The following is a 14,030-nucleotide window of genomic DNA, read 5'->3' on the forward strand; positions in this document are numbered from 1 at the left end:
AAGGCACCATGGGACAAGAAATCATTGAAAAGCATTCCAAGCCATGATTGTATCTCCGACACTTTCTTCTTTATCCTCTTGGAACTCTAGAATTTACATTGTGATGCGTGTGTTTGGATGTGGAGGCTGGTTAAAAAAGCCTGCCCCGTGGCTGAGAGGATATATGCAAAAATATACTTTGGCTGCTGTCTGATGTCTACCCGCCGATATGGGGCTAATAAGCCAGGGTGTTGACTAGGCGGGTGGCACCATGTCCTCAAACAGACCAGAGTTGGATGAAATGGCAGAGAAAGCAGATAATGTGCCAACAATTTAGCTGTGCTTGTCTTTTGGCTTTAATGTGACAGTGCTTCCGTGTACAGAGTGAAATGACTGATCATCACCCAGGCCAAGCTTCCCGGTCACCGGCAGAGGAACTTGGTGTAGAGGAGGTTATTATGTAACTGTGGATCAGAAATTCTGAACGCTTGGTCAAGCACACGTTTGCAGAAATATGCAGCTTACAAAATATGTACTTGGTTGTTTGATTTCACACTTGATGGGTGGGCATTTTGCCACTTGCTGATGATTGAAAATGACATCGCAGTCGCTTAAGGGCTCAGGTAATGACCACTCAACTATAAAAAAAAAACCGTTGCTTTATTTTACAATCTTTCAACAACATATCTAGGTTGCACAAATCACTTCAAAATATTTTATTTTGCACGAGGGTATGACAGCATACCTCACCGATTTTGAGCGTTGTTATTGTGCGTGATTTGCGACATTAAAAGAAGGTGCCCTGCGCGTAACAATACAAATGAGTGTATCACAAGTCACAATGCACCATCACTTGAAGAGTTATCAAAAGATACAGTTAGTAAAGTTTCTATGATGGCTGCAATTTTCTATTCCCATTATTTGCTAACCACCACCAACACAAAATTTGACCACGAAGGGACTCGAACCCTCAATCTTCTGATCCGAAGTCAGACGCCTTATCCATTAGGCCACGCGGCCACCCGTTGGCCACATGCCGCTTTTTAACTACAAATTCTTACTGCTATGGCGGCTTCGACGCTACGAGTGTTACGTAGTTTGGGTCAGTAGTGTTTTGACTCGGGGGGTTCCTTTCGAGTGTTGCAATTCGTTTTTTATAACAACACAGCCAAAGCAATTGGTCCTATTTCGTGGCTATAATGCTGTATTTATTAAGATCATCACAGCAGACCCCGAATGGAAAAAAAGCAAGAGAACAAAAAAGAACGGGGAAATATAGAAGTTTGATCTATGCTGCCTGCGTGTTGATCGAGTATTTGCTTTTCCTGCACCACTTGAAGGCAACGTGTTCATACTATCATGGCGCCGGACGAGTCCGAGCACGTCTGCGACATCAAAGTTTAATTGCCGAACCATTTGTAAAGGCTTTTATTCACGGGACCCTGAATATTTATGAGGCCGAGGCGAGGACAAACACGGGTAAGCTGCCCTTTAAGGTTGTTGTTGACACCTAGCCTTCGTACGGTGAAGACGAAGCACGACAGCAACCTTTTTTTTTCGGGGGGGTCGAATAGAATTATGACGTATTCACATTCGCACTCGCGACACTCACCGTGGCTCAACGGCGTTCAACTTTTAACAGTTACTGCAAATAAACTGTGTTTTTCTCATGTCGCGTCACAAACTCCTAAGCGTCATAAACCGCCTGTCGGACAAAGAAACGCAATGAATTGAATGTTCGCCAACACCCGATTTTGTGATCAATCCCGTTCATCGGTTGTAGTAGAAGTATCCTAAACAATCTAGAGTTCGCTGTCTCTTTCGTTTCCAATTTTAGCTCCACTTGATCGTCAGACTCTGTTTTAGTACGATTTTAGTTTTGTTGAAATGTCCGTGCTTTATGGGGAGGAAAAGTTTTGGTGTACATGTTTCATCAGTAATTTGAGCTAGCAAGCCACCGTGTGCTCATTGTTATGGACATGTATGGTTGCATAGCTCGTAGAAGAAAGGAAGGATGCAAGGCGACTGGCTGATTAATTGAGTCTTCACTGCACGAGGAGGAATGACAAGAATGTAAGAAGCGCAGCTTCTTGGTATGTAACCGAATGCAGGCAAGAGCATGCCTGAAACAAACATAAAAAAGGTAGCATATTTTGGTATCTGCCACTGTCTTGATCAAAATAAAAGTCTATAAATATCGTGAGAATAATTTTTAAATTCTTTACAAAAACTAATATTGTAGGAACTGGCAAGGCTCGCAAGATGAAACGAAAGGTGAAATATTAAGTTTTCTGCTCCGGTGGTCGTGCAGGCCATTGTTACGTCTCAATCAGTGTTTTTACTTTTGGCAAAAAACGCGGTTTGCTCCGATTTTCTTGCTATTTAATAATAATGGCATTCACTGGAAAGGAGAAGGCATTTTGTAATTAGAGTTTGATGAGAATGGATGATCTGAAGACTCGGATTAACGCAGTTCTTGGCAACCATTGATACCTCTTTGCTTGTTAACGTTTGGCACAAAATTGAATACCTTTTTAATGCGGGGCCATGGTGGCCATTTCAGAACGAAATTGGCGTGTATCATGCCGCATCCCACCCCACGTCCGTTGACCATTGGGTTCCGGAATGGATGATCCGAAGGCTCGGCTAATCTAGGCCTTGACAACCATCAATCCCAATTTCTTCATTCGCGTTTGGGAAGAAATGGAATGCTGTTTCAAAATTTGCGCACATCACGGCGGGTCCCGCATCTTCCACATTACCCCTTTCAAGGAATGGGTTTGATACATTCTATGAATATGCAAGCCCGTGGGTGCTGAACTGCGAGTGTGTGAGGAAAGATAAACAATTGGGCGGAATACTGAAATAATGATACCGCAGGAAGTCACCATAAATGGAGAATAAAAAGTTAGCCCAATGTAAAGGTAGAACCTCTGGTTAGGAACAAAAGATCAGGTAAGCCCAAGGTAAAAAAGATTGTGATTGGTGATTGTTATTTTTGTTGTTGAAAACTTGGACGACTATGTCCTAGTCTCAGGAAAGCTCTGCGTGTGTTGTGCTAAGGTCAAAATTTTCCAATTTATTGACACTTGAACTTGTTTTAAAAAGTGATTGTAGTCAGGCTCCCAAAACGGCAGTTGTTTGTGGACGAAATTGTAGAAATATTCATTTTTATTAACTGGTACTGGTGTGGGTTTATCCCTACTTTTCGGCTCACTCCATCCTTTTGCACACAAAAAGGTCTGTGATTATTTAAAAATCCCCACCATGCAGAACAGAACCCATTGCAGTGGTGTGCCCAGAACGAAGACAGATTTCTCTGTTTGGCCGAGTTGTACAAACATTACCACAGTGCCTTAGTAGCAAGCACGGCAAGCAAAGAGTACTTTTTTCTTCTCTGTCTGGAAATATTACATGATAGGGGGATAACCTTCAACCAGCCCACATGCCTCTTGTGTTCTCACAAAATCAGTTTGAGTCATTGGACCGTTAAAGAAACCGTTAGGCTTGGAGCTTATCGATATTTAATAATTTAGCCCACAGGCTTGGTAACCCACTCCTACTTCAACCCATCAAACTTTGTTTCTAAAAGCCATCTGATCCATGATGCCACAAAGTCATATGTTAGTGCTGTTTGTCATAAAAACAGCGCCTAACACGTCGAACACCACACGTTACTTTTGTTTTTTTCTTCATAAGGCAGGTATGAGCGTCCCTCGTGAGGACTGGCACTATAAAAAAAATGGATGGATGGATAGTGTTTGTAATACAGTACAGTACCCCACTTTAACTGAGTGACCTTGTGCAGGTCTGCTTCAGTAAGTAAAGAGCCCAACATGCGTGTGGCTTTTTATGGCCTGGGCAGGCTCTAGAGGCTCAGGCATTACATTGTTGCACTCAGACGGTGAGCGGGCGACTGCAGCTGTTGCATGAGTGGCCATCCGCCAGTGCAGCATGGAGCTTTGTGCCACCCCCCATCCGACATCCTTTTTTTTGTTTAAGTCACCTTGTCGATGATCATCAGACTTGCGGGTTATGTCCTCCCTCATACTCATCGTGCGCAGTAAATCAATCATCAACTCTCCCAAATTTCTCGGTATAAAACTGCTTTGACCTTGAAAGCACCTTTTCAACGGCAAGACACTTAAATGCAAAATGATCTAGGATAAAACCGGTCGATACGCAGTACACCGTACTCCATTAAGTCGAATATTCAACAAACAACACTTTGTCTGCATCGGTCTGAATGAATATACTATACACCCACTCGACCCTACATTTATACACGTTACTACTGCGACACCATTTTTGACTGACTGACAACCTCTTATAAACAAACAAAATTATAAAACAAGTGCAGGTATCTAAAGCCAATTGCAGGCATAAATTCAAGAACAAAAGGCCTCGCCTACCAAGGACGTACTTATACGTCTAAGTCTTTTTTTTTTGCGTCATAGAGATGAGGAGGGTCTGATGCAATCTGTGAATGAGAATAAACCATTTGCATTGTAAATGATGTAAAAAAGCGACCAGTAGCTGGCAGTGGTGCTTCACGTGCTTCAAATGCATGCTTTTACAAAAAGCTCTTTTTCTCAGTTTTTTGCCCAGGAATCGCCATTTCCATAAAACTTAGCCATTTTGTAATGCCGATTGCTGAAGAATGGAAAAAGATTGAGACAGATTTTTTCTCTGCTGAAAGAAGAGAGTCCAAACATTATTTTGGTAGGCTCCATGTTTATATAGCATTAGAACCAAATATTCTGTGGGCCTTGCAAGATCAGTCAAAATCCAGTAAAATGCTGGGATTGAGGGGGTTGCTCCAGTGAAAATGGCTGGGATTGAATTAGTTAATTCCTGCTAAGTGTTTAGTTAAAAATGCGGCAACACCTTCACCCATCGTGCCTTACAACACGACTACAAGGATTGCCTCAAATTCTTGGATGGCCTAAAAACTTTGAGATGGTCAAGACTGTTCACGCTGCGATGATAGAAAATAAATAATAAAGCAAATAAGCATATCTCAATATGTCCCCAAAGCACTGGAACAAATTTCAACTTGTATCACCTCAGAGATGTTAAGTCACTCTGCCTAACTATCTAAAAGTGAAAGCAAATCCTGGATGCGGATGATTGTGACATCCATCAAATTTGGTGTCTCGTGTCAGGATTTCTATTCTTAGCTGTCTTCATTTTCAGACGTCTGGTGTCATTGCTTGAAAACGCACTGTAAACCCCTGTCGTGAGCTATTCTCAGGAAGAGGAGAGTAACAAGCATCACGTGTCTGCTTCAGCATGGTGTATGAGTGCACAAGCCCAGACGGGGCACATATGATAATTTCAGCAACATGTCCCAACGTTATTTCGATGGTTGGACGTCATTCATACTTGGGAGGATATGAATCGCTGTATGAACTTCTGGTAAACCTACCGTGGTTGCCACGTGTCTCTGTACCTTGGCCCATTTGTATAAGGAACAAATTAAATACAAGGAAAAGTGGGACTAGGCAATTCCTATTTTCTCCAAGAAATCATGTCCCGCACACAGATCAATTCTTAGGTTTTCACAGACGTGTATGTTTTTGCAGTGTAGGTTGGGTTGTACAGAGGTGGGAGTTTGCCCTAGTGACGAGCTCCATGTGTTGGCTGTATTGTTGAAGCCCAGAGTGGAATGTGTGCTAAGTCTCTTGGCCAGAGACCAGCGGCTTTATTGTGACCTTAAAGCACACCTCTGTAAATGGATCCAACCTTATTTTAAGAGGAAATGATCTCCAAATGTTAACGATGACTTTGAAAATGTGATTAATGATGCTTCAGCAAGGTGTTAAAAAAAAAAAAGATTGATCATCCTTGATTCCAATATCCGAAGTCTGATACTGACCGTCTTACAAGTCAAGCAGTTATTTGAAAGCCGTAAACCTGCACTACCTACTTGTTAAAATTTTAATAAATAGTGACCCCCAAAAGTCAAAGCTACTACCAGACCGAATTTAATTTAACTCAGCCGTATTAACTATGCAATAACAAATGTGTAGTAATTCGCATTTAGCTGAGATTGAATATGAATATTGCCTGCAAGATGATGGATAGCTCCTGAACTATTTAAGCCGCAGACCAACCAAAGACACCCAAATCAAAACAAAGGTTGGAACATAAAAACACTAAAATAGTAAGTAACATCCATGTTACAAGGTTGGTCCTTGTGTATTCAATGTCATTGCAGCTGTCAGGGCGACTCCATCATTAGTAATACGACCACAAGCTGCATTCGAGTCTTGATATAACCGGAAGTTGGTGTGAAGTAGGGCTAATTTTCAGTCCTTGGAGTGCCCCATCACAACAGGCTAGGTGTTCTCCGAAAGGACCCATCCACCCTCCAACCCCCTTTCAGTGGAAATGGACACTGCTGGTGTATTTATAGCCCCAGCACACAAGTGAGCTGCCTGTCTTTCATAAGAAGGAACTAGTCATATCAGTCCAAGCTAGCGAATGTTCTAGACTGACGTGTTCTCATTCCGAATCCTGCTCCGAAGGGCTCTCAGGAGTATAAAAATGAACTTTTGAGATAATTTTGGATTAGTTGTAGACCGTATTGACAGGTGAGCGACTTGAAATGACCAGAGTGTCATGTTTAACTACAATTTGGGTTATTGTGTGTCCAGCAATCAAATTAATGTGTCCGCGTGCTTTGCTTTTAGATGTAAACGTCTTCCAGAGCGCAACCACTTGAGACGAGATGGAGAACCCCATCCTACAGACGCAACCGTCCACCCTGCCGTTTTTTGACACGGCCCACGCCTTCAACCTGCTTCGAGGAATCCATGAGCTGCGTGCGGAGCGAAAGTTTTTTGATGTGACTTTATGCGCAGAGGGCCGCGAGTTCCACTGCCACCGCACGGTGTTGGCCGCCGCCAGCACTTACTTCCGGGCTATGTTCGCCGGTACGCTACGGGAGAGCATCATGGACCGGGTGGTTCTACATGAGGTTTCGGCCGAACTTCTGGGACTGCTGGTGGACTTTTGCTACACAGGACGGGTCACTGTCACGCAGGACAATGTGGATGTTCTGCTGAAAACAGCAGATCTGTTTCAGTTCCCGTCTGTCAAAGAGGCCTGCTGCGCTTTCCTGGAACAGCGTCTGGATGTTTCCAACTGCTTGGAAATCCAGGACTTTGCAGAGGCCTATGCTTGCCGAGAGCTGGCGGCCAGCGCACGCCGCTTTGTCCTCAAAAACTTGATGGATCTTGCGAAAGGGACAGACTTTGAACGCTTACCTTGGAAGCGTCTTCTTGAGTTTGTGTCTGACGATGAGCTGTGCGTAGACAAAGAGGAGACTGTGTATCAGATCGCAGTGCGCTGGATAAAGGCCGACCTTCAGCGGAGACTTCACTATTGGCCCGAGCTCCTCCAGCAGGTACGACTCCCTTTTGTCAGGAGATTCTTCCTTTTGGCCCATGTGGAGAGCGACCCCCTCGTATACCTTTCGCCCACCTGCCTCCGTATGGTGAACGAGGCCCGTAGCTTCCAGTCCAGCGAGTATGACCGCCACGACAGACCCTGCCGCCGCATGCGTCCACGGCCATCGACTGGACTGGCTGAGATCCTGGTGGTGGTGGGAGGTTGCGACCAGGACTGTGACGAGCTAGTCACAGTGGACTGCTTCAACCCGCAGACGGGCCAATGGCGATACCTGGCGGAGTTCCCAGACCACCTCGGTGGGGGCTACAGCATAGCTGCCCTCGGGAATGATATGTATGTCACAGGTAAGTGTTGGTGCACCGTGTTTGTGTTGACAAAGTGTTTGAAACATATTTGGCCTATATGTGATTTGTTTGACAGAAAACAAAAGGTAGTGCTGGGAAATGAAGCTTCAAATTTGCTTCATGAACCAGTTGTGTTTTTTTGTTTGTTTTTTTCTCTCTGATATATGGCACTGTTTAAATGAAGGAGTTTACAAAATGACACATCGATGTACATTCAACCAAATGTTGAACAAAGAGTGCCATCTAGAGGAGTCCAAAAATAACTGTAAAAATAGCTTTCGGTGAAAGGTAAATGAAGCTAGATGTTACAGTTCAAACCAAAGACAGTTATGTACACTGTGCATCGTAGAGACTCTAAAATCAAACACATTGGGATCTGGAATGATGGTCAACCTCTGATTTGTTCCATTTTTTAACAACCATTCCAATAGGCAATAACTGCTTGGTCAAACATTTTCCATCATAAAACCTTTTTAAGTCCAAGCGCACTGCCCCTGATACATAACAGAATGACTAATGCATTGAGTCTGATCGTGTATGGCATAGAGATGTCAATTCACACTCAGACTAGATAAAATTAACTTTCCCGTTCTTTATCTTAAATCATTCTTGACTTCTCATTGCTCGAACCATTGATAGTTTTCCAAATTGTACAGAAACCGTAAATGTGAGGTCTTTGATCTCACTGGTCTTTTGAGCACTCGTTTGTCATTGGAATGGAAAATGAACCAAAGGTTCCAAGCGTGAGGTTCAGAAGGCACATAAGACAAAAGTCCAGCGATGGTTCACGTAAAATTCCATCGACTAAGCTGCAAAATGATTACGTCAGAGTGAAGCAGAACATGTAGTACCAGTCACTGCGTTCCCCTCTGAGAAAACAGCTTGCGCAATGCTGATGCAAGGCACTCAGCAGCATCAGCTTTCTCCAGCACTCAAAATAACGGCCACACGATAGGAGTGTACAAGTCATTTCATGGCACGTTCATAGCAAATTAGAAACAGATGAGAAATTGATTTTTGACAGCTGTGCATCTTGAGGAACTTGAAACCAACATAGCAACGAGCAGAGGTTGCTTTTGAAACAGGATATCATAAAAAGCAGGACAAAGTGAATGCGAAGAAAACACCGGCATTGTATAAATCTAGAAAACTATGTGGTTCCATAGGCTGGTGAAGTTGCCACGTCCATAACTTTTCTACCTAGCGAGTGTTTTAATCTACTGCATTCACCTTGACTCAACTGCTGTCACTTTTTGACGTGCTCAAATCAATGTTACACAGTTTGAGTTGAATGTGAGGACACCTCAGGCCTTTTTTTCTCCGTCTTTCACCATTTTTTTTCCTTATAAATGTTTTAGGTTACCAAATGTTTTGGTCAATCTTATTCCTGAATATATTTTGCAGTAACTAGGGCCAAACCGATAAAAATCGTAAAACAGCCAGCTTTATGTTGACAATTTTTTTTTTTGATAGTTAAACAACCACCAAAGGGAAAAACATTGTTACAACATTCATATCGTTATTGCTCCAAAAAATAATAATAATAATTAATCGGGCAATTACCGGTGATCCATCATCTGAATCTTATTTTGCCAACTATCTCATCGACTCGACATCTGCCTCAAAAAATCCAATATTAGTCCGGCTGTAGCAATAACATCAGTAAGAATGCTTCTTGTATTGTCTATTAATTAACATACGTAACTAGAAATGATTTGTAAATGTATTGCAACTTTCAAATCATTAATAGAGGATGTTTTTTGAATGCCCACATGGTAAGGGATTGATTTGGTCAATGTTGAAAGCAAGATTTCCCATTGAATTCAGTCATGCAGGTTGTTCCCAGTGATTGGCGATCCGTTCGGAAGATAGAAAAGAGACGTGGACGTGGAGCTTCAGAATCACGCGTCATCCTCTCTTTTGTCCTCCGGCAGGTGGCTCTGACGGCTCCCGCCTCTATGACGGCGTGTGGCGCTATAGGTCCAGCGTCAACGAATGGACGGAGGTGTCGCCCATGCTGAAAGCGCGCGAGTATCACAGCTCGTGCGTGCTGAAAGGTCAGCTGTACGTGGTGGCGTCAGACAGCACCGAGCGCTACGACCACACGCTGGACTGCTGGGAGGCCTTGCCACCCATGCTGCACTCTATGGACAACTGCTCCACCACCACATGCAACGGACGCCTGTACGCTATCGGCTGTCTCGCCGGGGAAGACACCATGGCCGTCCAGAGCTACGAGCCAGACAGCAAACGGTGGTCCATGGTCAACTGCGGACAGCTGCCGCCGTGGTCTTTCACCCCTAAAACGGTGACCCTCAACGGCCTCATCTTCTTTGTGAGGTGCGGAGAAAAACTCTTCATACTAGTGGTGTCAAAATTAGTGCATTAATAACGAGTTACTGCAAAGATATGTTTTCCCAATTTTTCTTTTAAAAACGGCGTTTCACACATCCCTTATTTGGAAGACTCCACTTGGGAAAATTGTAATCGCTACGCAGCAGAAGCGTCCACGTCACCCTCTCGAAATGAACGGCACTGCACTGCAGCCAATACATACAACGTTGAAAGAGGAGAAAGCAACAATGGAGGAGCTAGTTGGACTTTGGAGCACCACCATCACCCCTTCCCTAATTTGAGAGGGGTACGCATTCGGCTGCTGGTTAACGGTTAGCACCGTGGTGGGTTGCAACCGCTCCTAACTCATTCAGTGCCAGCTGTCTTTCCTCAAATTGGGAGAGCCCGTGCCAGCCATTTTTTAACATTTTGACAACAGTTTGAAGGCCTAGAGAAAATTTAGTTTTCTAGCTTTATAAGCATTGAACTTATCAAAGAAAGCTTTAAGACACTTATTTCATCAGGAAAAATTGCTTATAACCTTACCATTTTTTAGTAAACCGCAGGTGAGCATTGGTAAGGTTCTTGAAAATACACGTTTCCAAGAATAGGATGCATTTGAAGCATAACTTTGACTTTGATCAAATTATTTTTTCCTTTGCACTTGTGATACCTCAAATATCTAAACAATGCTTTCCTACTAAGCATAAACAACACAAAAAGGTCACTTTGATTGCAAAATAACAATTTATTGCAAGATAAATACTGCACTGATGCGTACCTTCATTAAGTTTTCATCAACATTGAACAGTAAGAGTGTTCGTCAATGATCACGATGGGATTTCGTTAGCTTTTTTCCTCTTTTTTAAATTAAAAAAAAATGCCCAACGTATTTTTGCATTTTGGCATTAATTGAGTTTTGAGACCCTTTTGAGAGTCAACATCCAGGTGTATGCCCGCCCGTCTTGTCACTTTGAGTGATCCCAAATAATTTGCACTTTAGACACGAGGCATATTTTCTTCAGCACGTTCAGAACATAGCTTGTCTGAAATGTGGTTTAATTTGTGGCTCGCTTGCCAGAAAGCTGCGTCACTGACAATGCGCAACTAAGTATTAGGAAAAAAAAAGGCATCCAACTTTGAACAAAGGCGTCATTATAACTCAATTTTGCAAGAATGAATATAATAATTTGTGGCAACTCTACGCGTTCTAATTTTCAGTTAACAATACGGGCAGAGTCCACGAGCTGCTTTATGTTCTAATGAATTTACTCTTCCTTTGAAATGAAAAAAATACTTTTACGAGTGTCACCAATGTCCAGTGTTCAACGCTAATGGCAAACAGTTACCTCAACACAAATCTGAATCTATGTAGTAATAATAGTTGTAATATCTCTATCTTTTCAACTTCAAATAAGTATATGAATTATTAAAGAATGACTACATCAATGAACGAAAAGATATAGCAACTATTTGTATGAGGCAAACATACTTGTGCACCTTTATGTTAATTGACAACAGTAACAAAAACTTGTGTTCGTTTCTTGTAGGGATGACTCGGCAGAGGTCGACGTTTACAACCCTCCGAAGAACGAGTGGGATAAGATTTGTCCAATGAACCAGGTTTGTATACTTCTTAATAGGTTGTTGGTATTTCTGTTTGGTCGTTTGTCACCTGCATGCGCCACATGTAAGGATCCGCACACCAACTGATCAGTGTACCTTGGCAACTTTTCACTTCACAGTGGCTGTTCATCTTTCTCTGCTCAGGTCCATGTCGGAGGCAGCGTGGCGGCACTGGGCGGCAGGCTTTTTGTATCCGGCGGTTACGACAACACGTTTGAGCTGTCGGACGTAGTGGAAGCGTACGACCCGGACACTCGCACCTGGAGTGCCGCGGGCCGGCTGCCTCAACCCACCTTCTGGCACGGCAGCGTCAGCATATTCCGACAGTTCATGCCTCTGGTGTCGAACGCCTTTGAGCCGGCCAGCGCGCCGGACGCCAACGCCATCCAACTGCACCGGCATCAGCGTCACCAAGCCATACACAACCTGAATAACAATGTCAACCAGGACGTGAATGCGGCCCACTGACTTTCCAGTGACCCATCCCCACGCTGTCCGCTTACCCTGACTTTACCTCATCACAATGCTGAAACATGAACGTCAACTGACGTTTGGTGACTGAAGGATTTGAAAGGGGATCTGAGCCTCAGGCCTGAAATTGTTACCATCTATGTACAAGCATGAGAAAAACATCACCTGCATGCTGTCTAGTTATTTGTGAAGAGACCGCCTAGAGCTAGGGCTAAACAATTCATGTGATTATGTCATGAAATGATTCAAGAAATCTAAATTGGATGGTCACTCGAACAGATTGTGAACGCTGTTGGTTGGTTCTCACTAAGATTGTGGCGCAATTGGTGTAAAAGTGGTGACGATTGGCCGACTAAATGAGGGTTTTGCGCTTTTTGGTAGTTTGAGAGCACTGCAACACAAATTGAAGTTTGAAGTGATGTAATTGGAAGTGTTTGTGGAAGAGGCAAACAAACATTACCGAATTACAGAAAAGCAACATTATCTATCACTCGTATAATTCTGGGGAAGCCAACAAGCACATTAAACCAGGTTTGTTTGATTTTTGTTTTATCGAATGTGGGGGATGTGACTGCACATCGCATTTAAAACAGCACACACAACACACAAAAAACTGTTTGCCTCACGTTTAGTCCGTGAGCTCTGCCCCCCCCCCCCCCACACACACACACACATTCCAAAACATGTTAGGTTGACAAAAGACTCTTAAGTAGCCTATTGGTGTAACAAAAAAAAAAGTCATTTTGGTCACATCACCTTTTTGTTTTACATGCATGTACATGAAATTTAAATCTTCATGGAGCAGCGGCACCCAATGAACAGTTTTTTTTAATGAATTACACTGGGCAACATGCAATTTTAAACGTATTGCTTTTTGTCCCTATACATTTTTGGTGCTGATTTCTAGCTCATCAGGTTTTTAAGATTTTCATTTTTGGGGGTTTGACCTGCTGCTGTCCATGGATGAACCTGCCAATCTACTGTTTTGAAAAAGGTTGACGTTGTAATTGTGCGCCACTCAAATCTATGTAAACACGCTTGTTGCGCCATTAATTATGCACGTTCAGTCCTTGAGTTCAAGGCCATGTAACATTAACAAACGGGATTTTGCACAGTATGCAAGATGGTCTTCAAAATTCCGTCATATTTATTTGGGAGATAAAATATGTGCTTGTCAGCTATATTTATAAGGTGTGCTACAAGGTTTACGTTCCCAAACTGATAATCGGTTGAGATAAACCATACATGTTACCATAGACACAGTGGTTGAATGTGGCTGGAACCGTTGCAAGTGATTCACAACACATAATTTGTGTGGAACAAGGTGGGGGCCTTTCAAAATGTATCCATGGAAAACGTACTCTATTAATGTATGCATTGGAGATGGGTATGACAATCACATTCTCACTGTGTGGTATTGATTGATTGCGTCGAAGCAAATGAGGCAAAATTGAGTGCAGTACTTGGTTACAACCAGCAGAGGAGCTGTTGATTCGGTCTCGATGAGTTAACCTCATGTTAGCGATTGGAGTCTAGCTGCACCTTTTGTTAGCGGTCTCAACTGGAAGTGCAACAGGATCTCAACAAGCCCTAACATGGAACTTTTCCTGACATTTCCCTGCCCATTTGCCTGAGTTGACTTTATTGTAAATGTATCACTCCTTATGTTTACGGTGTGCTTAGCTGGAAGTGAAAGCAGATTTAAGACTCGTGTTGGTTAGCCTTTTGCTCATCATTCGTGTTCAACCCTCTTTTTTAAACATAGAAAACAAATGCATGAAGTTTTATATTTAAATATATTTAAGTGCAGTGTGATGCATTCACCTTGAATGTTTCAACCAATCATGTGTCTGTAGTGTT

General features: G+C 42.9%; 1 protein-coding gene and 1 non-coding gene across 4 annotated transcripts; one reads left to right on the forward strand and one right to left on the reverse strand.

Moving 5' to 3' along the window:
* Positions 1–926: 926 nt before the first annotated feature.
* trnar-ucg (transfer RNA arginine (anticodon UCG)) lies at positions 927–999 on the reverse strand. The gene has a single exon. It is a non-coding gene; the product is annotated as a tRNA-Arg (tRNA).
* A 139-nt stretch (positions 1,000–1,138) lies between these two features.
* On the forward strand, positions 1,139–14,012 carry klhl21 (kelch-like family member 21). 3 transcript variants are annotated; one of them, XM_086104635.1, is made up of 5 exons: positions 1,139–1,458; positions 6,675–7,739; positions 9,674–10,079; positions 11,624–11,696; positions 11,844–14,012. In XM_086104635.1, the coding sequence occupies exons 2-5, from the start codon at positions 6,713–6,715 to the stop codon at positions 12,165–12,167; spliced, it is 1,830 nt and encodes a 609-aa protein (XP_085960761.1). In that variant the 5' UTR covers positions 1,139–1,458; positions 6,675–6,712; the 3' UTR covers positions 12,168–14,012. The 3 variants fall into 3 exon arrangements, with proteins under 3 accessions (XP_085960761.1, XP_085960770.1, XP_085960781.1); XM_086104644.1 differs by lacking the exon at positions 1,139–1,458 and adding an exon at positions 1,596–2,072; XM_086104655.1 differs by lacking the exon at positions 1,139–1,458 and adding an exon at positions 4,973–6,575.
* Positions 14,013–14,030: the final 18 nt, after the last annotated feature.

This window comes from Hippocampus guttulatus, chromosome 1 (genome assembly GCF_054856545.1).
Source record: "Hippocampus guttulatus isolate MCC_2025c chromosome 1, RoL_Hgut_1.0, whole genome shotgun sequence".
NCBI classification, from domain to species: domain Eukaryota; kingdom Metazoa; phylum Chordata; class Actinopteri; order Syngnathiformes; family Syngnathidae; genus Hippocampus; species Hippocampus guttulatus.

Bases quoted from the DNA above. Each gene is read 5' to 3' on its own strand.
- klhl21 (XM_086104635.1), top strand. From the start codon at position 6,713: ATGGAGAACCCCATCCTACAGACGCAACCGTCCACCCTGCCGTTTTTT. The intron at 7,740-9,673 runs GTAAGTGTTGGT...GTCCTCCGGCAG, and splicing joins GAATGATATGTATGTCACAG to GTGGCTCTGACGGCTCCCGC. The intron at 10,080-11,623 runs GTGCGGAGAAAA...CGTTTCTTGTAG, and splicing joins GGCCTCATCTTCTTTGTGAG to GGATGACTCGGCAGAGGTCG.